This window comes from Podarcis muralis, chromosome 1, assembly GCF_964188315.1.
Source record: "Podarcis muralis chromosome 1, rPodMur119.hap1.1, whole genome shotgun sequence".
In the NCBI taxonomy this organism is placed as follows: domain Eukaryota; kingdom Metazoa; phylum Chordata; class Lepidosauria; order Squamata; family Lacertidae; genus Podarcis; species Podarcis muralis.
The window spans coordinates 135696713-135723043 of NC_135655.1; the positions used below are offsets into that span (position 1 = coordinate 135696713).

Consider the following 26331-nt stretch of genomic DNA (forward strand, 5'->3'; position numbering starts at 1 on the left):
CAAGCCTTTAAATGGTATTTGAGTTACATTGACTTTTCTGTCGGCTTAATTTGTGCTGGATTGCCAGCTCATGTGGCCAAACTGAATGGGTTTAGGATCCAGCCCAAGCCCTCCCACTCCCACAGAACACGGGGGGGGGGGGGCAGGCTCAGCTGGAAATCTGCTGGATCCTAACTCCACTCATCTTGGTGGTCTGGCTTTAGGACTGAACCCTAATTTATCCAGTCCTTCCTTCCCTTTCTTTTTTGAAGTGTCAGGTTAATGTAGGATGCATGTACACAATGGAAGATTTGCCATTGAATGTCATGGGGTCTCTCTCATCACTATCAATCCAGCTTGAATTAACCACCTATCAAATCCATTTATTCAGTGGAAAACATAAACACATGCTTCTGTCTCTACTATTTGACATAGTGCATTTATCATTGGTTGGGTCATGCCAAACACAAAACATTGATGATTCAGTGCCCATCATGAGAAGGCAGAACGCAAAAGCATTTTGTGATTCCACAAAATTCTCCAGTATAGCATTATTTTTAACTGTTGATTTTATTTATAGTTTCATTTAAAAAAATAAATAAAACAAAACACAACTTGTATTTAACTTTTATTAACAATGTTAATGAATATTTTATAGTCTTTGGAAACCACTTAAAGGTTTTATTAACAATTAAGAGGGAAACCTATTATGTTAAATAATTAAAAACTACAATGGAAACTTGATTTTAAGGAACAAATAATTGAAATTAGCATAGGGACTTGTCATTTTTCACTGTTTCCCACTTTTGTATCCAGTATTCACTAAACACCAGTTTCATTTTGCAGCTGGTGGAACCCTTGACCCCTAGTGGCACAGCCCCCAACCAGGCACAGCTCCGCATTCTGAAAGAAACAGAGCTGAAACGTGTCAAAGTCCTTGGATCTGGGGCCTTTGGAACTGTGTATAAGGTATGTGCCTTTGATGGTCTTAGTTCATCTACTATGTGTCTCTGGTGAAACCTTCAGCCTTTCAGGGCAACAGGATAGTAGTGTGTTCAAGGGGTTCCTGAAATATGAAGATAAAATGCCTTTTTTATTAACTTAGAACTCAGTGCCCAGACCCTGTGTTCAACTGCTGTGTTCAGTTCTCAGAATTGGGCTGCTCAGTATTCTGCAAGCTATTTCAGTTAGAAAATGTAAATTGGACTCAAAGGATCATTTACCTCAAAGTACTAAGATCAACTTAGGCATGTGGCAAATAACATGGTCCAGTTGATTTCTTTTTGAAAAATGCTTTGTAAGTAGCTAATTTGGAGTTACGGTTTTCTTCACTTTTTCAACATCTTAGGGTGTTTGGGTTCCTGAGGGAGAGAGTGTGAAGATTCCTGTGGCCATTAAAATCCTGAATGAGACAACTGGCCCCAAAGCCAATGTGGAGTTCATGGATGTAAGTAATGGATACCCTGTTCCAGCGATGCGTGTTCACACACATTATTTGTGGTTTAGCTTCCCAATGGCAACTACTTCTTCCAATTTACACACTCTTATGATGCCCAGAGAGAATTGCCCTGGAAGAACCAAACTTGCATGGATTTGGTGGCAAAACTCTCTGCACTCAGTAGACACCGAGCGTCCACCTAAATATGGTACCAACTCAGTGTTCCTCAAGCTCACTGAACTCTGGCCCACTTTGTTGCTTTATCTTTCGAACTCTGAAGCAACACAGTGCCAAGTGTGTGTTGCATAGATGAGCAGCAAACAGTCAGGTACATACAGGCTGCTACATATGAGGATCTGTGGGCTGGGGGATTAATCCCTGTATCGGGATTAGAAGAGGAATGGAATCTGCTACTCTTAATCGATTAGGAATTGTGCTAACCCTTTGCCAATCACCTAGAGATCTACCAGTAGATCTTGGTCTGCCTTCTGCCTGCTCTCAACGCACTGCAGTCCACACCATCTATAATACCATATTCCTCAGGATTATTGTGTACTGGGAGTGGATGTGTCACACACCTTTTTTACAAGGTGGCTTTTGTGGGAAAAGAATGTTTGCTTTAGGGGATTGTGGTAGGGGCAGCGTTTAAAAGCAAATCACTTGATAAAACTACATTTAGACAACTTTGGGGGGTGTTCTTCAAATTTTTTTGACTACCTGAGATAGAATTAATTGTTTGGTGTAATATTTCTCAAGTTCTGTGATGGCAGCTGGAAGGGAGTTACAATGTCTTGGGAGTAGACAGGGGGATACAATCCTGAAACAGGCATGCCTTCCTTCCACACAAGTGAGGACATGGGTAGATTGAATATCATATGGTAAAAAATTATTTCATGATTCACATTTGATTTGGGGTGGGGTGGGGTAGTCTGCATCCCAGCATGACTGGAAAGAGTTGATGCTGTTTTTGAAGGGAATCAGCAATAACTTGTTCTCTGCTGTGGCTGGCTTTGTGCTAATCTCTTCTCTCTCAGCTTCAGTGTTCCTCTCCTGTAATCTATTGGTTTAAATTAACTGGTTGCCCTTCATTTGTTCAGCTGACCAGCTTGAGAGTTTTGTGTTGCAACCTCTGATCTGTAGTAACATAGATGTGGATTTGCACTTGTATATGCAGTGCATCATATGATGTTGGGAAAGATGGAGGGCACAAGGAGAAGGGGACGACAGAGGATGAGATGGTTGGATAGTGTTCTCGAAGCTATAAACATGAGCCTGACCAAACTGCGGGAGGCGGTGGAAGACAGGAGTGCCTGGCGTGCTCTGGTCCATGGGGTCACGAAGAGTCGGACACGACTAAACGACTAAACAACAACATGCAGTGCATCATAGTGTATGGCCTGGTGGTTGCAGGAGGTAATTGGCGCCACCATTTTGCATCTGTCTCTGCCTTCCACTAGTTTGCATTTGATGCTGATTGGTGGATTTCAGGTTCCGGGGGGGGGGGGGGGGACAACCCAGAATATCTTGCAGACCTGTAGATCACAATAAAACACCTGGATCTTTCTTGGCAGGGGATTTGCTCCATCTCCTTGATCATTTTGGTTGCCCTTTTCTGAACCTTTCTGAGCTCTGTGATACAAGCTCTGGAACTTTACCCTTGCAACTGATAAGATGACATTTCTCTTTGACATGAGGAATGAGTAAAACAACATGTGTTGTTGCAAATGTTTTATTCTGATTCGTATGCACAGATGTCTATTTTACTTTAGCCCATTAGAGCGACAACACAAAAGACATGCAAGAGTGAATGCCTGTTATTCTGCAGAAGACAAAGAGATTAGCAGTAGGAGCCATTGCTTTTTGTTTAATCTTTTAATGGTGGCAGAAAGAAAATGAAACCAAGGAGTGCTTTGTGACCAGTTGGGCCTCTTTTAAATGCTGTACAGCTAAAGGAGAATAGGCCGTGGCAATTTGGCAACTGGGCTGTCATTTCAGTACCCTTGAAAACTTTCTAATGTATCCATAATGACTATAATGACATAATGCATCATGCTAGTACATGATGTGGGCAGCCCCCTCCTATATTTCTCTCAACAGGGGACATTGAATTCAGTAGCAAAGAAAAATCCCTATGTTTGAATGGTACCTTTCCCCCTAGCACAGCAAATACTATTTCTCATATGTCTCACTCAAAAGTTATTTCAGTCCTCATCTTTCCTTTGTGTTCCATTCTTTTTTTTACAAAGCTATCTCTTGTAACAGATAGCTAAAGGCATCCAAAAAAAACCATAATTTGGCTCACGATTAAATTAAAACTAGAGTAACTGCTGTAAAGGCTTGCCTTCATTCAGCTTATGTTCTTCAATGCATTTAATAATTGCATCATATTGCCATTATTAGTTGCATCATTCCTCTGAGGTTGTAAATTCTGAGGTTGACTTCACCTGAAAGGCTTCACCTGAATACCTTAGAGCTTAGCTATCTAGCATCTCAGTTTTAGAAAAAGTCCTTTTTCAATGCAACTGAGGTTTTATAAAGAACTCAACAAAGATTTAGCAGCTTGGGCATTGCAAGAACTGTCAAAATAAGGTATCTAGAAAATGGGGTTACTAGAGCAAAACAAAGCGGGTGGAATTCAAAGTAGCACTCAGCAGATTACCCATCAATGCAAGCATTTCTGTGTGCCTGGTGGGATGATCTCCTCCTTCCTTCTCCTTTATGTTGTTCTGGGGGTTCTCCCATCACCCCAGAGCTGATTGGAGACATTGGGGGGGGGGAGAGGGGAGTCCCGTTGTGCGAAGGGGACTTGCAGCACTGGCTTGTGCTAGCACAGCTTATTAGTTGAAGCTGGCCCAGTGTTTACAACATACTTCTGCTCTGCAATTGTCTTCCACAGAATCTGTTTTACAAATGCAGATTTAGAAAGGAGGTGAGATCTGTTGCAATATGCTTTGCTTTAATTAGTTTGGCTAACCTTTGTTGGTTATATGATTGTTTAGTGAAATAATGAGAAAGAGAGAAAAACCAATGCCAGGAAATCATAGCTTAAAATTGGGGAGTGCCCTTAAAGCAGTGACCTCAAATTGTGAGTGTCTGCAACTCTGCTAGCTGAACATCCATGGTTTTGTATCTGTTATATAATGGAGCAATCTTTCTACCCTTGCAGTGCATGCCCTTGAGGTTGCTCTGGTTTATAGCCTCCATGATGGGTGATGCAGATAAGGGAACCTAAAAAACTTGCAGACTTGGGAAGCAGTGGGTGGAATGTGAATGTCATTCACCTTACAAACATCAAGGTATAAAGCATCATAGTGTTGTATCTGTGAAAGAAAAGGCAGGTACTAAGAGACCCACCAATTGGCTGTGTGGAAACTTTTCAAAACAACATTAATTTCTGTGCTCTATGAAGTCTCCCAGCCCTCCTCCCCTCTCCTAATACATTGTAAGTCAATTGACTTGGAGATGTCATGAATTTCTAACCAGCCATGAGGCTGTTGCCAAAAGCCAATAGCTTATCATCAAAGCAGAGATATCCTACATGCCATGGAGTGCACTACTGATTAGAAAGTAAAATAAACTATCCAGGATACTAGTAGAGAAGGAAATCAATGAAGTCTGACACATCTCATCAGGCAAAAAGAAAAGAAACAGTCTTGCATTTCTAAAAGGCGATGTTGCACAAGCTGTAATTTTATCCAGGGTTTTGATCCACTTACAAGTTTAATCTAACCTCTGTGCACTTAAATGTTTCATTATCTCTTCGAAAATAATTAGGGGTTGCAAGCAGAAGTCTGTATATGTAGAGTTCCTTGGGAGTCCCCAAGCTCATTGAGGTGAAGACAGCTTGACTGATGCTTGTCAGCCAATATTGGGCCAGGAGCTAATAATAGAAGGCACTTCTGCTTAGCTAGGTGAGAAAGTTAGCTTGGGAAAAATTAAACTGAAGGTTTTTGGATTTATGATTTGAAATAAATTTCCCATTCTCATTTGTTTCCTGGTAAGAGCCTGCAAAGGGAGTTGGTCTCTTTTATGGTTTTATAATTAAGATCGAGGGGATTCTTGACTTCCTCCAGACGTATTGTGGCTCACCAATATCCCTAGAAATAGCTTTTCATGTCCAAGGAGAGTGTTTTGTTTAGTGATGCATAAAGATAATAAATAATACTGACCAGTGCTCTTGCAGCTGCCACTCCTGCCAAGCATGCAGGAAATAAATTAAGTTAGCTCAAAGGGGGTTTGATGGATAAAGTGATTGCAGAGGAAAAAGAGAGAAAACTAGGCTTGGCTTGGCTTGATGAATGCAGGCATCAGATTTCTCCCCACCCCCAAGTACAGAAAAATAACAGACATGTTTTATTTTGTAAGGCATTTAAGACCATGATGGTTAGAACTCTGTGATCAGTATGCAAAAGTTTCAATAAGACTGCCCACTATGTTGACAAGGTTAGCCAAACGCTTGCCAGACTTTGTCTTCTATGCGCTAAGAGCACACCAGGTGTGTGCAGTGATAAGAGACTTTTCCAGAGTGGCTTCTCCACTGTGAAACAACTAATTTCTCCTAGGGACATGTTGGTGTCATCCTGAACATTTTCAGAGGGGTTCCATAAAGAATGAGGACCTCATTTTGCAACTGGTAGGAAGTGGCATGATTCTGTTTGGTCGGTTTAATCTCAAACCCTCGGGCAAACCTAGAGGCATGGGTCTCTTACAGGAGCAGATACTTACCTTGGGAGTTGAGTTTGCAGATTTCCCCCAGGTTGTTGATACAGTTGTGACTTCCAGGCAGAGAAGGTCACTGTGAGTGCAATGGAAATTTCCGTCCTTTCTGGAGATGCTAGGCTTGAGGATGTTCCTAAAAGCTAAATATGTGATGTAGCAAAGCCTTGGAGCAATCAGCCTCTAGGAAACCAGAAACCTGATTACTAGTGAAAGTTACTTGCTTTTAGATATTTTGCAGGAAGACAAGGAAATGTTCAAGGCAGTGTTCTTTTTCCTGCTTTAACTATATTTTACCCAGGTAAGCTATTCTTCCCACAGAAGAATAAAAACAGAAGTCCTGCATTCAGTTTATAAAGTGGGGAATATGGTAGATGCCTTTCACAACATGCATGGTGTAGAGAAGGAGAATATCCCCACCACCACACTGCAACACGAAAATCCAGACCACCCAAGAACACTAAAACCCAGACCGATGCAAGAAGACTTAGGACAGACAAAAGAAAGCATTTCATTGCCCAGAGCAGAGGTAAACTTTGGAATTTGCTACCACAAGATACAGTGATGGTTAAGCCAAATTCGTGGATGATAAGGCTAGCAATGTTTCATAGTCATTATCTATTAGAATGTAGCAGAGGGTGGGGAGCAGCGGCTGCGCTAGGAGGGAGGCCAAGCCACGGCGTCCTCATGGGGAGCCCTGCTGCATTACTGCCTCCAGGACCCTCCCTATCAGGCTGCCCCAATTCCGGCAGAGACCTCCCCATCCAGCCCTCCCCTGGATCCTTGGCAGACCATCCATTTGCATCATTCTGACTTGGTTAGCCCAAGACACCATGTTGGATGATGATAATGGTTACAATTGGCCATTTACATATGTTTTTAATTAATAGCACATTGGTCACTGCTCCCTATTGGCTCTACAAAAACCAGGAAAGAAAAGAACCGAAAAAGCACAGGCTTTTAAAGCAAAGTTATTCGTAAGGGTGGAATCAAGACTGTCACGTTTATACATATCTGGTACATGGAGGACAACAAAGGCCCACCCAAGGAACTCAAAGAAAAGTCCCTGAGCATTTTGGTCTCTGTTGTCAAAATTTCCTAACATTCTCCTGGTAACTGCTGTGTGGCTGAAGCTAGAATTCTCCTGCTCATTCCTTACAAACTTAGAATTTTTCTGCTGCCTCAAAGTTTCCCAAAGTTCAAAGAGAAGGAAATATTTAAAATTAATAAAATGAGAGGCATAATTACCAAACAATCCCTTTGCACTATAGTAAAAAAAAAGAAACAGGCAAAGAACATCCAGCTTTAAAGGCTGAATTTGTTACCCAGAACTGAGCAATTAGTGCCAATGCTTCACAATAAGAAATGGAAAGTCTGTATCAAAGAACTTCCTATTATTTAGGAATTTTCTCTGCATGCCTCCAGCTTATATTAGCAATTCAGAGTAGACACGTTGGTATTTCAATTTCTAAATGGTAATGTATATGCCAGGTTGCTGTTAGGCTGATAATAAATGAAGGTTTTATGGGATGTGTGTTAATAATACAAGGTATTATTTTCTTCAGTGTATACATAATGCCTTCCAATGAGGTTGCTGTATGGTTCAAGGTTAGCAGTCAATCAGCACATGTCTGATTGAAGCTGAACTGTCTAGATATTAAAGTCAATCAAATAGGGTATATATAAATATAATTTGCCAGCTAAGCAATTTTTGAAACTTTATTTTCTAAAAAAGGAGAACTTTATAGTGAGAAGTTATTACTTTCTAGATTTTTCATGATAACAGATTGAGCACAAGAGTGTGATAATATACTTCAGTTCAATGGCTCAGAAATCAGCAGCAAAACGTAAAGTAGTGTTGGTAAAGAGTCCCTGAAAAAGAACAACGTGCCATTAATCATTGTTGTTTCAATGTGAGAAGGAGCCAAGAATTTAGAAAAGGGAGCATATTAGGTTAAGGCCATCAAACAGATTTTTGCTGGTGTAAATTCGATAAGAGTCCTAATGCACATACTCAGGAGGTCTCAGGAGGTTTGATTGCTCCTGGTGCCTTATCATCACGTAAGAGCACCCTGAACTTTGAATATCTGTCAGGTTTATTCCCAAGATGGACAAATCAACAAACAGAAATCCCCTGGAGAAACAAAATTCTCTCAGAATCTGCATAACTTACAAACCAGCCACATTTACTAGGTAGATAACTAAAAACAAGGATTTGAAAATCTCTATAACACTGATTCATCTAGATCTGAAGCAAAACAGCTCGGTTTTCCACAATGTAAAAAACTCTTCCCTTTTTAACATTTTTGACACTCCTTGCAATGTTCACTGTCTACTAAGTCCTATTGAGTTCAAGGGCCTTACTTCTAAGTAACCATGCATAGGACTGCGGGCATGATAATTAATTTCCCTCATTGACACCATCATATAGCCAACTCTCATTGGCGGCATTACGTCATGATGTCATGCCACTTTATTACAATGATTCCTAATTGGGTGTGATCATTCATGTGATTAATCCAAGAAATTTAAATGAAATCAGCAGCACCAGACAAAGACTGATATTCACATTATCTTGGTTTGTTGTTTACCCAAAACTACCAAAATGTCTCACTTGACTCCAAAATGAAAAGCGACAAGTATTTGGCTGAAACCTTACTAACTTAGTTCTGGCTGGCCATTAGAATTCAGCACCCATTGTCAGCCTTTCATGTTGACTAGTGCTTAATGTTGCCCTGTGGTATGATCCTGGCTTCATCATTGTTAGCTTTAAATATGTATTATTAGTTACAAGTGGTGCGTGTGTTATCTTCGATTTTGCCTCTACAGTGATTAAAAATAGTTCCAGAAGGATTTTTGCTTTCGTTCGGAAGACTAGTTGTTAATTGGACAAATAGACCTTTATTGTGCAATAAAAAAATGAGGTCAACACCAGATAGCCCGGGCCTTAGTGTTATCTTAACTGTTTGCATTATCTTCTTGAGGAAAATGTCCGGATTACTGGGAGAGGTAATACCAATTTGCTTGTGATAAGAGTGATATTAACAGTCAATACCATTTTACAGCTGCTTCATTAATCAGGTGGCAAAGCCAAGCCATTGCGATAGGGAAAATATTGACTATTTTTGCATGGAGATAGTGAACCACTGCCTCTCTGCTCAAAACATGAGCCTTCTGCAAATGAGGTTACCTTTGGTAATAAAAAAAAAGCCCGCCCGCCCCCGGTTCCAAATGGAGCGATTGCAGCTGTATGGAAAACCAGAGCTTGCAAAATGTCTAGGTGCAATTGGTGATGTGTTTCATGGTTATGTTATTTCCATCACTGACTTTCAGTCGGCACTGAATATTGAACATTTAAAAAGCCTCCTTTATTTTGACTGTGATAGTGATCTGATTTCAACAGCCAATACTCCTCATGACATTGTTTCAAGTTAAGCAGACACTGCGGGCCCCTTAGTAGTACTGTCCTGGGGGAGAATCCCGCTTGCTGATTCCATGGCCTCTTTGGACAAGCAAAGAAATAATATATTGGTCTGATTTGGAATTCTTACTCTCAAAGGGACCCTGTAAGAACAACAGGATAAGATTGGACAAACAGACAAAAATGGTTGCTCTTCCAGTTGTTCTAATTAAAGTTCACCCAAATGAAAAGTTAAGGTCAAGAATGGAAAACAAAGGAAAATAAATCTCATTGCATAGAGGACACACCCAAGGCAGATGATAGATAGATAGATATAGATATAGATAGATGATAGATGATAGATAGATAGATAGATAGATAGATAGATAGATAGATAGATAGGTAGATAGGTAGATAGATGTAGATAGATAGATAGATGATAGATGATAGATAGATAGATGATAGATAGATAGATAGATAGATAGATAGATGATAGATAGATAGATAGATAGATAGATAGATAGATAGATGATATAGATAGATAGATAGATAGATAGATAGATGATAGATAGATAGATGATAGATAGATAGATAGATAGATAGATAGATAGATAGATGATAGATAGATAGATAGATAGATGATAGATAGATATAGATAGATGATAGATAGATAGTTATAGATAGATGATAGATAGATGATAGATAGATAGATAGATAGATGATAGATAGATAGATAGATAGAGATAGATGATAGATAGATAGATAGATAGATAGATAGATGATAGATAGATAGATAGATAGATAGATAGATGATAGATAGATAGAGATAGATGATAGATAGATGATAGATAGATAGATGATAAATATAGATAGAGATAGATAGAGCCAGTAGGCAGATAGGCATACTTGTGAGAGGCAGTGCAAAATACTGGAAAGGCCCCACACCCCTTTTGGCTTTCTGCCTGCATAATTGTTTGTTTGTTTGTAGTTTATCGAGTTACATTATTAGATGCTTAGGTTTTGTTTATGTCAAGGAGTGGAGGGGCCAGGTAGTGTGCCCTGGCCTCCTTGCCTTGAGGATGAACTCTGCCTGACGCTTCATCTGCTGGAGCTCCCATCAGCCCAGGTTCATTTCTTCCTGTTTGGCTCTGAGAGTAGCAGCTCCAGCTCTCACTCTCTTACTAGAAATGAGCTCAGTTGGGAGAAAAGCATGCAGAGGTAAGGCGAGGAATAATTTCACTGCCCCCCTTTTAAGATTTCATAAACATTTTATACATGAACAACAAGCATGGCTGCCCCATTGCTTGAAAAACCAAGATCACTGATCCTGTCACACCTAGATTGACCCATAGCTACTCTGATGCGTCAGTAAATGGTGCCTTTATATTCTTGGGAGACCCTTGGGGATAGGTTTGTTTGTTTGTTTCTGCATATAACTAAATGGTTAGTTATATATTTGCACCTCTTTTCACTCCTCTCTTGATTTTTTTCTTTCGTCCACATATGGCTACGTCAGCTTCAGCAGTTAGCCAGGTCTAGAGGGATGCATTCTGCAGGAGGTTCTTCAAAACTTAATATGCAAGCAAAATATGTTGAAGATACATCAATTTGTAATTGCTTCCTCCCAAAGGCTGCTCAGACATGCACTGTAGACATGTTTCTTTGCTGTAGCAATTACAGGTACCATAAAATTAATGAAAAAAATGTGTGTCCGCTGTAATATCTTTCTCCTGTCACACAGCACACATTTGAGGTTTTGCAAATAATTCCCAGCCCAGAGTACAGTGAGCTTCTTAAGTACTTTAAAGAGCCTTTGTGGCTGCAATATAGAAAACCAAAACAGGGGAAGGCAAATTTAAGGAGGCATCCGCTTATACATATATTTTCAGAAAGGCAAAAACATTTATCAATGTCATGGTGCATTACAACTTTTCAGTTTATCAAGCTGTCACAGAAAGATCTTGGGCCAGGTCTGCATGCTTCATGGGTACAATACAGGGCCATTTTTGTGTGTATTCATGGCTGTTCTTCATACGAAGGCAGGTGGTGCTGAGCCACACTCTAACTGGAAGTTGTAGCAAGGCTGCTGAAACAGACAAATTTGGTATAAGTTGTCATACCACATTTGAAATTCATTTATTTTCATTTACTTATTTTTGACATTTATATATCCAGCAAGGTCCTCTGGGAGGTTCCCAACACAAACCATGTATTAAAACTATAGTAATACAACCAAGTAGATACGGGTGCAAGTAGATAAATAGGGACCGCTTACCAGCGGGAAGGTAAACGGCGTTCCGTGTGCTGCGCTGGCTCGCCAGAGCAGCTTTGTCACGCTGGCCACGTGACCCAGAAGTGTCTCCGGACAGCGCTGGCCCCCGGCCTCTTGAGTGAGATGGGCGCACAACCCTAGAGTCTGTCAAGACTGGCCCGTACAGGCAGGGGTACCTTTACCTCTAATACAACCAAGGTTTAAACATCAACAACAATCTGCATAAAAATCAGCACAAAGAAAGCATAAAGCAATGTAAGACTGCCTTGAAGCCGCCACAGGGAAGCATGTCATGTTCCACCTCCACTGTCAGAGGCAGCAGAGCTTCTGAATGCCAGTTGCTGGGAGCCACGGGGGGGGGGGGGGAGGGCTGCTCTTGAGCTCATGTCCTGCTTGCTGGTTTCCCACAGCCATCTGGTTGGCCACTGTGAGGACAGGATGCTGGACTAGACCTCTGACCTGATCCAGCAAACGCATCATATGTTCTGATGTATTTAAAACAGCTGAGAAAATAAAAAGGCCACACAGACCACAATGTAGGCACGCAGCAAGCCACTCTAGGGAGTCCTTTCCATAACTGGTTGCTACCACTGAAAGAACCCACTCCTTAGTGATCATCCACCCTCACTGGAACTCACCACTAACTTCTCCCTTGTTTTCTTAGAACGCCAATATCGCTTCTTGGACCTTTTAGCTACGATCTGGTATAGAATGGCAATGGTGCCCACCTGAGAGGAGCCAGAGCTGAGCTCCGGTGAGCTCCAGCTGAAAAAAAGCCCTGCCTTAAACTATTGCTTCATCCATCCCTGTGTTGACTTGAAGCCCACGGGCCTAGATTCATGAGCAAAGTGGCTCCTAGCTCAGAACCACGAGCAAAAAAAAAGAGGCATCTCTTTTGAGAGATCACCATGCCAGTGTTTTGAAGTGTGTCTGTGTATGTTGCATGTAGTTTCCTGGATACCTAACATGTGTGCCTTGGAAGGCTGCAGGTCTTGACTGCAAATTCAGGAGGTGGGGATGGGTCACAGAGGGAGGAGACCTGCTTGGGCCCAATTACACTATGTCATTGGGAGGACAACAGCATGTCCATATTTAAGAATTGGGCATGAAAGAATTGGGCATGTTACTAAGTAGGTCATGTTAGTTCCAGATTGAACCCAGAACTTTGCCTATCACTAGTCCAATTACAGTGGGCAGATAGAAACTTTATTTGCATTAGCCACTAGCCTTAGCAATAAGGTGAAATATACTGGGGATAGAGCTAAATAGTTAGCTATACAAAATATGTTCTGGAGGTTTACATCAATACAAATGACAGAATTTGTTTACAACAAAACAAATGACAGAATGGATTCATGATCCTTTAGACCAATCATGATCCTTTAGACCAATTACAGATTAGTACAGGGGTAGACAACATGGTGCCCTTCACATATTGTAGAACTACAACTCCCATCAACCCTGAACATTGGTCATACTGACTGAGGCATGAAAGTCCTCGTGTTTATGATACTGATATAGTATAGTCTCTACGTGTTTTATACCCTCCTTTTTTCATTTCTTGGGGCATGCAATATGGACATTTCCAGGATAAATACATTCTAACACATCTCAGTTTGGTTATTCATTATAAATGGCTTTTTCCATATCTCAAATAGAGCATTAAATAGCAGATGAGCAGGAGATCATGCACTGAAGTTAATATGTCTATCAACATATTTTTGTCTCTCCCATTTCCCCACACCTGCCACTGATTTTTGGTGTGCAAAAACAATGAATCCATATCCCAATCAGGCAACATGAAGAAAAATGCCACAGTTTAAAATAGAAACGCTTGTTTCTTTGCCGGAAAGAAAGAGAAAACTTTATGGGGGGGGGGGGGAAGAGGGGGCATAAAGCAGAGAGTTATTTTGTTTCTCGAAAATGGATAATGTACCTGTCAACATGTATTTATTCTGCTGGCCTTCAGTGCTATTTTCTGGTGTCAGTCGAAAAGCGACTAACATTGCATCTTGGTGACCCCGTGCAACAGACTAGTGTATTAATTTTAACATGGAACAAATGGTTTAAATGGAACTGCACTTCCTGCCTCTGCTCCCTTGCTGGCCCAAACCTGCCATGAGTTACACTGAGCCCTTACGCCCGCCCTGAAAAACATGAGTTGACATAATTTCAAAAATATCAGAAGTAAAGAAAAGGTTAAACCATCTGTTATTTTCATTAAACACACACCCTACAATTAATGTCTTGTTCATCTTTTCTTTCTTTCTTTTTTTGAAAAAAAAGAACCATTATGCAAATACACTGCAATTTGTTTTCAAATGCTCTTTGTGCTCTGATGAGCAATTTTCTCAAATACAAACCCAACCTCCTTCCCCTCCTATATAATTCCCCCACCCCACTTCCCTCTACGCTTCTACCCCTTTTGGGGGGCTGGGGGTGATGGTGGTGGTTTCATACTACTAACAGCAAGATCATTTGATATTTTTTACCACCACATGTGGAAGCACTGTGGTTATTTTTTTAAAACTTATCAGAAATGCATGTATTTTGAAAGAGAACACGGAGGAAGTAGCTTCCTGCTTTTCTTTTTCTTTTTTCAAAGGAAACCTCTTTGCCTTTTTTGCTTTTCACTGTCCCTGCTCCATGGCGCAGTGATACATTCATTGAAATGATGTGTTTAGTGAATCCAGATTCAAAGAGGTACACTGATGTTATCTATGAAAGGAGTCACAGCTTGCAATGCAAATGGTGGACATCCTAATAAGTGTAGCCAAAGTTGCTTTCATTGCCAGCTCAAAACATTTTACTGCTGAAATGAAGCCCAGTTTGCAACCTTTCCCCCTCCATACTAGGAACATCATTTAGACACCAATTCCTGCCTTCACCTGTGTCCCGCTCACAGTGCTACATAGCAGGACCAGCCCAGGTAGCTTCAGTTGGGCATGGAAGTGTGGTATTAAGTGGATCTTTTAAATATATGGCTTTTTATTGCAGGAAGCTCTTATAATGGCAAGCATGGATCATCCACATCTGGTACGGCTCCTCGGAGTCTGCTTGAGCCCAACCATCCAGCTAGTTACTCAGCTGATGCCCCACGGCTGCTTATTGGACTACGTTCATGAACACAAGGATAACATTGGCTCCCAGCTGCTGCTGAACTGGTGTGTCCAGATAGCCAAGGTAAGCTCTTACAGAACCAGCTGCTCCTTTTTCCTAGAGATCTCAAACCTTTTGAGATTCCCCGCTTGAGATGTTTGCTTAGGCTCCATATCTCTGGTGTGCAAAAATAAATTTTGCATTCTATTAATTTATGGAATATGTTTTATTGTGATTGGGTTTGGGAGGGAGAAAGCGGGCTCTGTGGATTTTTGCTCCCTTGTTATCTTGGGAAGTATATATTGAAGATTTTTCCACTGGGTCAAGCTTTAGATCTCATGCATTTTTCATTATTGATACACTTATTTCTCTAAAACAAATATGATATATGAGAAGAAATCACTTTCTGAAATTGATAAATAAAATGTAATTAAATGAAGAAGACAATCAAGCTGATGATGTAAAGCGATAGTCAAGTTTTGGAGAACTGGATCTCACATACCTGAAACAAATTGAGGTAGGTAAATATCTTGTGGGATTTGAGAAAAGGATCCAGAGTAAATAATTTGCTGCTATTATTCAGTCTTTGTTTTCTCAAATAACCAAGATAAAAACAAAAACAAATACCAGTCCCTTCCACCATATCATTGCATTTTTTCCCGCAGAAACTATGTAGAAAAACAAAGTTTGGGGATTGTGTTTGCTCTTTCCTATTTCTTGGACTGAAATTTTTTGCTTGCAGTTTGTGAAAGGGAACCATTTGAGGGGGTGACACAGGCCACATACCACATTCTGTGATCTGTCACTCTCCATTTCCTGGGCACTTCCTTCCCTTAAAATGTGGCACATCATTAAAGATATCAAAACTTTTAACACAGCTGGCCTGGACCAGCCCACGAGGGATGTATGATAGCTCTTCAGGAACCATTGCAACTCCTGCTTTTGTTGCCTTACTGGATCAGCGGACTGGGAAGTGGATGTCAGCTGCTTTGGAAGTCCTTAATACATGGCTTGGCCTGGCTAGGTCTCACACACATCCTTCCTCCTGGCCAGTGTCTAGACCTTCCTTCTTCTAGACCTGCACCTATTCTTCATGGAACACCATGAACCCATGTGTTTTAATTTGCTAGAGTGGCAGTTTCATCACTGGCTACTTCGTGATGCTGCCTCAAAGCTCCGCAGGCTCAAAGATCCACCCTGACAAGTTGCATTGAGTTCATCAGGTAGCGGTGGGGATGGAATAGGAGAAGGGACGATGCAAACATTAGAACTGGGACACTGAAGGAAAGTAAAACAAAGTAAAATGGAACTTGGATGTGAAACACCCACAAGAAATTCCCCTAACAATTAATTGGGGATAATATGCAAAGGTTTTTCACTACTAGTTTCTTATTCCTACAGATGTTATTGCGACCAAAGAAACATAAAATATAAATCTGTAGCCTGATTAATTTGTTGATTGTGCTATAATATCAGATTATGTCAGGATCCCTCTTACCATGGGTGAATTTCAGCTGCGATCTATGCACACTTATCTGGGAATCTGCCACATTAAACCTGAGGAGGCTCACCTGGTTGTACTGCTGGTAGCTGAGGCAAATGATGTGGCAGCTCAGGGGAAGGTCTTCATAGTCTGGCTTACGTCTAGGCAAGTAGGTACAGAATTACAGCTCTACAGGGTGACTCTAACTATGTAGTCTCAGAAATAGGCCTATTTAATTCAGTTGGGCTTATTCCCAGCATTGCAGCCTTAGTCTCCCAAATGAATAAATTTAAAATTAAGTCTTTAAAGAAAGGATGCTTAGGAAGAGTGAGAAAGAATTTTACTAATAGTTTAGCACAGACATACTTGAAAGGCCATACTTGAAAGCTGTTCTTTAAAGACTAAATTGTAGGATTAATTGATGTGAACCATTAAGGGAAAGGGGGGGAGGATTATTGTAAGGAAAAGGTAACTTGTTTATTTGAGGTGGAACAGCAAAGTTTAATTAAGCTATCTTTTTCTGTATCACCATAGTCTAAGGTTAACATTACTTTGACCTTGTGTTATTACAGCATAAAGCGCATCAGTTTCAGCTCTTCAGAAATGAAATGTATTTGCAGCAGCAGATCTGTTTTCCTTGATACTTGGGCAAAGGAGACTAGGGAAAAGGCCCCTTACGGAATCCAGTAATTCAGTCTTGTATACATGTACACTAACTGTAGTGCTTACTTCCAAGTAGGCATGCATAGAACTGTGTTTTCCGATTAGTAACATGCTAAGGTCAGTTTCTCCCTAGAAGTTTGATGGCATGTATGTGTCCATTGCATGTTTCTCCACTTGCCTTTCTGGAAGTGAGAACTACAAGCCTGCAAGGGTTGGGCAGATGTTCCCAGTCCCTTAGAATTTGTGGTTCAAATCATTGGCACCGGCTAGTGGCCACGATTGAGGGGAACAAAGTCACGTGTCACGCGCAACGCCCTGACGTTGTGCATGACTTTGTGTGTGATGCCCTGACGTCCCACACGATGCCAGGACGTCCCACACAGGATGCCATGCGGCGACATAGTGTTGCCACTGGGTATTGAGGGGGTTTAATCCCCTCCTTAAAAATTCGGGGGGGGGGGAGTGCTTCCACCAGGGGAGCTGGCACCCCTGGTTCAAATATATCACAAGAAGATGGCAGATCATTCCGTTGTGATTGCATTTGTGTTGTAATTGTGTTAGCAAAGGGGGAGTCATGCGGTTTCTTATTATGGAGCCTTACAGGTTTGTGATAAAGGGCCCCCACTTCAAAGTCTTCATGTTTCGATATTGCATGGTCTGAACCATATACTGTTTTCAAAAGCACTATCAAGCTTGCACAATGCAGGTGGCAAATCTGTAAAAGTGGAGACCACAGGCTGCCTGTGACTGAAGATGCCTGTGTGTCCTTGGGGAGTAACAGTAGAGGGATGAGGAACCTCTAGATGTTGCTGGACTGCCACTCCCATCTTCCCTGCCCACTGGCCATGATTGCTGGGACTGATGGGAACCGAAGACTTGCGCCATAGAAAGCCACAGCTCCTCCGTTCCTATTAAAAACACACACACCAAAATATGTTAAAAGAGAGAAAAATATTTGGCAAGAAAGAAGTGCAGCAATACAACACACATCATCTGTGCACAACTGTGACAGAGAAAAGCGGCTGACTCATATCTTCTGCTTTAAAAACCCCCAGAAAGAAACACCTACTTCTTACTGTAAAACAAGTAGTTACGTTATCTCCAAAATTTTCATATTAACCCAGCTCTGTGCAAATAATAAAAGAATTGGTAAGAACAGTTTTTCAACTGTTTAACCCCAAATTTCAGGAGTGGGATTGCATAATTGAGCATTTCCATATAAAACAAACTCTCTGCACACAAAACTTAAATAGATGCCAGGGAGTTGGACTTGTCCTTGTTACACCAGTTTTTCCTGTGTGGTGATGGTGGTTTATTTGTGTTTTCGCTTTTATCAGGGGTGGTCTCAGACATGTGACCAACCAGGAGCAGTTTGGCCCCTTTACTTGCCATTTCTGCTTCAGATTATAGTCGGCAGGGAAAGGAAAGTGTCTGCAGGGATATATGTCATCCAAACTGATGCCACAGAATGGGGCAGATTCAGTCTGACCTCACAAGGATGCATTGAGGTGGGTTAAAAAAGAGAAAAATGTGCAGTCTTTTTTTTAAAAAAACACCAAACCCATGGCAGCCCTGGCACATCTCTGAACTATGGTTACCCCTTTTTAGACATTGGCTTCCCGTACGTGATTACACACGAGGAGTAACTTCTGACAATGAGAGCCTGTTGTACTCACATCGGCTCCCCTTGCTTTATTGGAGTTTCAAATAGTGCAGGCAGAACACATAGGGATGGCAGGCTGTAACTTCAAAAGTCACATGTTGTGGGAAGGAGGGGGTTCAGGCAGAGTGGGCTGGATGACACACTCCATGCTCTCCTGTATACAGTTCTAAGCATACTAGGGAACCCCATATTGTCAGTTTTCATGCAATTTGCTACGGTGCCCAAGGAAACCAGCTGTGTCGTCTAACCCTTAAATTTTGACATGATGATCAAAAGTCATGACAATTCAGCTCAGTTTTGGTTAAATCTTAGGAGAACCCAGCTTTTCTCTAATCCGGAGTCTTATGGGGGAAATGAAAAGAAAAGAGTACCTTTAGAATATGTAGTTAGGTACTTCCTTTGCCACAACACACAAGATTTACTCTTGGCTTTATGTTTCCTAAAGCGGTTTGGAAAGATTTATTGTGCTTGCCTAGAAAGCTACCCGGAGCACATTCAGGGGTCTGATAGGAGCCAAGGAACATTCAGTGTTCCTCTCAGTGTCCCCTCAGACACTTATTTGTGTGGCCAGAGGCAGTTTTGGATGTTTGCCTTTTAATAAAAGTAAAGAGTAAAGGGACCCCTGATCATTAGGTCCAGTCGCAGATGACTCTGGGGTTGCGGTGCTCATCTCGCTTTACTGGCTGAGGGAGCAGGCATACAGCTTCCGGGTCATGTGGCCAGCATGACTAAGCTGCTTCTGGTGAGCCAGATCAGCGCATGGAAACGCTGTTTACCTTCCCGCCAGAGCAGTACCTATTTATCTACTTGCACTTTGATGTGCTTTCGAACTGCTAGGTTGGCAGGAGCTGGGACTAAACAATGGGAGCTCACCCCATTGCAGGGATTCGAACCACCAACCTTCTGATTGGCAAGCCCTAGGCTCTGTGGTTTAACCCACAGCGCCACCCGTTTCCCTTGCCTTTTAATAACGGCATCTTTTTCTGTACCCACTTCTGCAACAGTTTTCTGTATCAAGGCTGAGAATGGAAGGGGAGGAAGAGGAAAGGCTACCTTTAGCTGAGTGGTGGATGTTGTTTATTGAATGGTTTATCATAATGAGGTTGGCTGTGCTGCACTGGGCGTCACCCTACTGGGTCGGTCTTTGTTATATTTTCTGCAGTGTTTTTTATTACGCCTGCTGGTTCAGAAGATCTCATTATGCATGGATGTTCATTTCAAGCTGTCTTGACTTTTGCATAAAGAGTTGCAAAACCTGCAGAGGCCCTCGGTCGGCTTGCCGGGGCCAATAGCCTCTGGTGATGTCCTTTGAAGTTTGGCGATTGGTTCGTGTTTCTAAGCAATATCCACTCAGGACTGAAATCTCAGCGGCCTTTCTCATGCATCTGTGGTCTATATTTTAGGCTTTAAGGGGTATTTTCAATTCATTTTGCTCTTTGCAGCAGATATTCTGTCAGAGAAGCAACTGAGTTTTCTCTTGAGATTGATTTGGCAAATTTGAGTGACTTACTGAAAAATGAAGAGAAAGGCTTGTCTAATATTTCAAAAGCATATTTGCCCCTTAGGTTCATAGTAGGATGGGGGCTGTTTTTTTAAAGTTGGAAGCTGTGTCCTTACAGATATTTTAGACTGCAGCCGTTGTCAGCCCCCACCCACTCCAGCCAGCATGGCCAGTGGGTGGGGAGATTGGAGTTGTCGTGCAGTAATATCTGGCAGGCCACAGGCTCCTCATCTCAGATTTATTTTCTGGTGCTCATGTGGTAGAATAGACAGCATGGGCTTGCTATTGAGTTAAGTGGCTGGGTTTTCACTTGCGCAATCTCTTGTCTTGGCATTGGGGCTGAGATAGTTTGGGATTCTCCTCATGACATTCTCCTCCATGCTACTGTACATCAAACCCTAAAGTTCTCCAGGCAGCATAATTTAAGCAAGGAGTTGCAGTCTTACAGTGCAATTCAATGCATATCTATTTAGAATTAAATCCCAATATGGCCAACTATCGCCCAGTCTCAAATCTTCCATTCTTGGGCAAGGTGATTGAGCGAGTGGTTGCTGAACAACTCCAGGCACGCCTGGAAGAAGCGGACCATTTGGAACGCTTTCAGTCGGGATTCAGGCTTCATCATGGGACTGAAACTGCCTTAGTCGCACTGGTCGATGATCTCCGGTGGGCTAACAGATTGAGATTGAATCCTAACAAGACAGAAGTACTGTTTTTGGGGGACAGGGTGTGGGTGGGTGTGGGGGATTCCCTGGTTCTGAATGGGGTAACTGTGCCCCTGAAGGACCATGTGCACAGCCTGGGAGTCATTCTGGACTCACAGCTGTCCATGGAGGCACAGGTCAAATCTGTATCCAGGGCAGCTGTTTACCAGCTCCACCTGGTATGCAGGCTGAGACCCTCCCTGCCCAAAGACTGTCTCGCCAGAGTGGTGCATGCTCTAGTTATCTCCCGCTTGGACTACTGTAATGTGCTCCATGTGGGGCTACCTTTGAAGGTGACCCGGAAACTGCAATTAATCCAGAATGCGGCAGCTAGACTGGTGACTGGGAGCGGCCACCAAGACCGTATAACACCGGTCTTGAAAGACCTACACTGGTTCCCAGTATGTTTCCGAGCACAATTCAAAGTGTTGGTGCTGACCTTTAAAGCCCTATACAGCCTCGGTCCAGTATACCTGAAGGAGCGTCTCCACCTCCATTGTTCTGCCCGGACACTGAGGTCCAGCGCTGAGGGCCTTCTGGCAGTTCCCTCGCTATGAGAAGCCAAGTTACAGGGAACCAGGCAGAGGGCCTTCTCATTAGTGGCGGCCACCCTGTGGAACACCCTTCCACCAGATGTCAAAGAGAAAAATAACTACCAAACTTTTAGAAGACATCTGAAGGCAGCCCTGTTTAGGGAAGCTTTTAATGTTTAATAGGTTATTGTATTTTAGTGTTTTGTTGGAAGCCGCCCAGAGTGGCTGGGGAAACTCAGTCAGATGGGCGGGGTATAAATAATAAATTATTATTATATTATTATCCCTGCATGCGATCTTCACATTGATTAAAATTTGCATGGTTTTCGGTGTTTGCTAGGTTGTAAGGACATGGACTCTGCCATCTAGGAAGAAGATAAGAGGCACACATGCCATGTATGCTACAAGTTGCTGAAGGTGTGGAGCGCCTCCTTTAAAAGTTTGCTTTTTGTGAACGATATCAGGTGATAAGAAGGGTGTGTTTCTGATGCTTGATTGGGATGCCTGTTTCACAGATGCAAAACTTCACTTGATATTACAGTGACTGAACACAGAACATGGTCATGTGAATTCAGCTGTAACTCATTTACCATTTCTTAGGGCATGGCAGGTGCTCTTAGCACCACCATAGTGAATTACAGTCCAAACTGTATTTCCATTTGTTTCTTTCTTGGGAGGCTGTCAAGTCTGCTTATCACATTTTACATTCAAATAATTCCATAAGTGTTACTTTCCAATAATAATAATAAGCCAAGGTAATAAGCAGTTTGATACACTCGAATGTCAGGGAAGGAAAATCAGATCCTGGGGGAGATCCTTTTAACATCTTGTGAATATAAAAGAATTCTAAAATTACATTAACCAAGGCAAAGCATAGCGTCAGTCGAGAGGGAGGCTAGAAAGTACAATAAAGAGAATGTTAGCCAGGAAAATGGGCAGAATCAGATTTTCTCAGAAAAGAAAGTCAGGCTCTGATGTTGCCTGCCTCCCATAGGGTTTTTCCTCCTTCAGGGAAAAAGAGAAGTTGTACATTTGCAACTCAGAGCGCCCTCTCTCTCTCTCTCTCTATATATATATATATATATACTGGGTAAATACTCAGAATGCAATTGTGCAGAGATCTCTTTCCATACCTCCCACAATCATGAAACTAACAATCACATTTCAGAATTTTTTGAGCAACCGCTTCAACAAGGTCCAAGTGTCCTTCCTTCAAGAATCTAGGTATCATCCCAGCTTTTATTTTATTTTCTGTGGGTGGTGATTATTCCAATTTCACTCTTCATTCCTTGGTTGGTTTCAAGGGATAAGAGAGAAGAACAGTTTGTTCTTTCTAGCCCAGCACACAAGATGAACTCTTGCTCCTGGAAGCTGATGGGGAAAGATGGTTTGCAATGCCACCCACTGAATCCATGCCATATTGTGAGCCTTATGGACCGCATGGAGAGTATGGCAAAAATAATGCAAATCATCCTCCTATGGGCTAAGTCCCATGGAGAAATAACTAGTCATCTTTGGTCAGCTTCAGTGGCTGAAAACTACTTTCCCCATTGCAGTTAGGCTAATACGTCTTTGTGCACAAAATAAAGCTGAGATCAGGATTCTCATCTGATAGAAAATTGCTTGGGCTCCAAGCAGATTTCCACACATTAAAAAAATCCAGTTGAGGAAACACTAGTACATTTCCTGCACCTCTTCGGCGCGGCTCAACAACCTTGATTATAAGCCGAGAGAGAGAGAAAGAGAGAGCAAGCCTCCATCTTAAAAATGGCTCTAAGATTAGGACCATTTGGCCACATTGTTAGAGAGCAGCATTTTCCTTTTTATTCTCCTTGGCAGCATTTGATTGATAAACGTGCTAGTTAGGAGCAGCTTTCGTTATTTTGAAGCAGCCAGGAGTGAAAGATGGACAGACTGTGTGTGCAGAGGGAGGAAGCCGGGGTGAGCGGAAAGGTTGGGAGGAGGTGAAGGGATGTAGCTGTGGTTCAAGGTCTTTATTTTTCATTAAGGAGTCCTGGCTTACAGCTCTCTGAAAAGCCTATCAGGGAGTGAACAAAGGATGAGTTTAATGACTGTCATCTATCAGCTGTCCACATTTTAAACTTCAAGATGTCTCTATTCCCAAAGCTCCTTGCCATGACAAGGCTAATTGTATAATTATTATGCTATACCGACACACTCACACTAGCAAGGACCAGGGCGAAAGGCTGAGATAATTATCACTCCAAGCAAGTACATTAACATAAAATGTAGTTTACTAATGGGGCTGCTCTGGTAGGAAGTTCAGTGGGAAGCAGAGAAGAATTTAAACCAAGGACTTATCAAGCCATCTCAAGATCAAGATTCTCTGCTTGTTCGTCAGCTATATTTTATTTTCTTGCTTATACTGAGTAGGTTTCTCATCCATTCCCTCTCTTTTCCACAAGGTACAATATGAAATGCTACCATACCAATAATAAAACTTTACATACGTTTTAACTTCTTTAAAAATAAAGATTGCTAAAACGAACCATTAAATGCTTGCTTAAAGTGTGTGGGGGGGCTTAAAGATTGCCCCCAGAAGATACTCGGACTCTCATTCCGATGAGCCTCCAGGGCAGCTGTTGGAGACATCACCACTGAGAACTCGTAACTCTAAATGAACATGGTAAACCAGAGATATTGTACTTTAGAGAATGGTCTTCCTACGTTAGAAATTTCAACAGGGCATAGAGGAGGTTGGGAGCTCTCCCTTACCTCTGAGCTGTGCTCCCGGAGGGGTTAGGATTGGGCAGAGGCCTCTCTCTGCCTGGCTCTGCCTATGATAGGTTCTTCCACTGGGGAGGCCCACACTGTGCCAAGAGCAGGGGCTGCTAGTGGTATTCTTGCAAGTGATAGCTGGCATAGGCCATCAGGGTGTTTTGAGGATGAAGTAGCAGAGCTGGCCAAGGATCTGCTGGATCCTGTTGGCCCATTGCTAGCTGAGGGGCCTGGAAAAAAGTGTGTGTGTGTGTCCCCCCCCCCCCATGCACACACTTTTCACCCTGACAGATAGGGCTTCAGATGGTCCACCACGCCAATCATTCCCAGTACAGTACTGGGTAACCTGCCCCCCCTCATTAGGATTGCTCTGCCCATCTGGATATTCATTTATTTACATGATTTATATCTCACCCCTCATCACATGTGATCTCAGGGACAGGTCGCAACAATTTAAAACACAAGATACAACAAAAATAAAAACAGAATCCACTTTAAAATATGTATGCAGGTTATTTGATTTACTTATCTGAAATTATATAGCACTGTTCATAAAATATATCCCAGGAGTTCTACACACTCGAAATGCAATAAAATCTTCACACCCAAAAGGGGGGGAGGAGAAAGTTAAACACAGACCAATTGTTGTAAAACCTGTGATGCCACAGTCAAGACCTCCTGGAACTGAAAGGAGTTTTACCTTATCAGTGGAATAATGGCAAGGAGGTTGTGCAAACCTCCCTTGGAAGGGAGATCTCTGAGAGGGGGCTGCAGCAAATAAGACCTTAGGGCCTGATCAATAGATCTTAAGTGCCAGCAAGCTGCACCGCACACATGGAAATCTGAGGCTTGGGGTTGGCAACAAGAAGACCTTTTCAGTTGTGGCTCATTGCTCCTGGAATGTTTTCTGCAGTGAGGCCCGCCTCACTGACATCTTCTGAGCAGCAAGTTCTTTCCTTTCCTCCAAGGCCTCTGATGGAACATGATCCAGCTGTATCAAGGCCAATGCCCTTTGTTAGGTGACTAACATAACATTGAGAACAAAGCATGAAAAAGTGGAATACCATAGGAAGAGAATGTGATCCTGTTGGAAAGAGTGTACAGTTTCTTCTAGTTTGTCAGGTGACTTGATCCAAATTGTTCATGTGCCGTGTTCTCCCAAAAGAGTTAGCGGTCTGCAGATTTTTAAAAATAGTGTTGCAATTGTGTGCATGCCAATTTAAAGTGATATTTGTAAAGGGTTACCAAAAGAAATGAAGCTCACATCACCAGGTAATATGGGAACACTGACTTGATTAACATGGTTGCAAAGCGGCAGCTATCCTACTGGACTGAAGACTAATTTCCAACAGAGGCAAAGTGCCTCGTTCCCCGGAGTCCTTTTGAAAACTACAGCACTCATCAGACTATGTTCCTCTAATTACTACAGTATTATTAATTATGGCTAACACATTGCAAAGAAGGGCAGCCATAATGCCCTTCGAGAGCTGCCAGTGAAGCATATCATCCCATTAATTAAAGGTTGTATGTGGGGATATTTTCCTGTTCACTCTCCTCCATTTTCAAATTCCCTTTCCCTCTCGTGTGATATGACTCATTTCTACTTTCTCTTTCTTCCTTGCTGCCATTTTCTTCATGCTCAGCCTGTCACTTTCTCCCTAGTCACACATTCTGCAAACAAAGTCATCTCCTTCCTCTCCTTGACCATCATTCTGTGCTCTCCGACCAGGCGCAGCAGACTGTTATTAGCCAATCTAATCTGATGCAGTTTCCTCTTCCCTTCCACAACAACATCAAAACCACAGCCTGTGAGGTGGGGGGAGAGAAGAGAATTGACAGCAGAAGGGTTGTCATCAGGCGTGGGGAACGGTTGCACAGCCGTGCAAGGGATGAGGGGAGGTTCAGCAACATTTGGTGAAAGGTTCCTCACTCCTGGATTATCATATTAACAGTGGACTAGCTATTTGTTCACTTCGCTTCATTTTAATCTGAATTATTAAGTGAAGGGCAAAAAGCTGCCGGCCATTTTTCCAGTGGTCTCATTCTGACAGAACATTCCCCAATTCCTGATATCACCCAAATTACAGTAAGATGTTCACAAGTGTTCATATGTCTGTAGAACAAAAAGGCTGGAAAAGCTC

The 26331-nt window shown here is 42.1% G+C and overlaps 1 protein-coding gene across 6 annotated transcripts in view; it reads left to right on the forward strand.

The window, feature by feature from the left end:
- Positions 1-26331, forward strand: part of ERBB4 (erb-b2 receptor tyrosine kinase 4) — a 760363-nt gene that overhangs the window by 627080 nt on the left and 106952 nt on the right. For all 6 annotated transcript variants that reach the window (XM_028704728.2, XM_028704741.2, XM_028704748.2 and 3 more), the window contains 3 exons: positions 826-948; positions 1328-1426; positions 14803-14988. In XM_028704728.2, coding sequence (XP_028560561.2) covers positions 826-948; positions 1328-1426; positions 14803-14988 — 408 coding nt within the window. The remainder of the gene's footprint in view (positions 1-825; positions 949-1327; positions 1427-14802; positions 14989-26331) is intronic.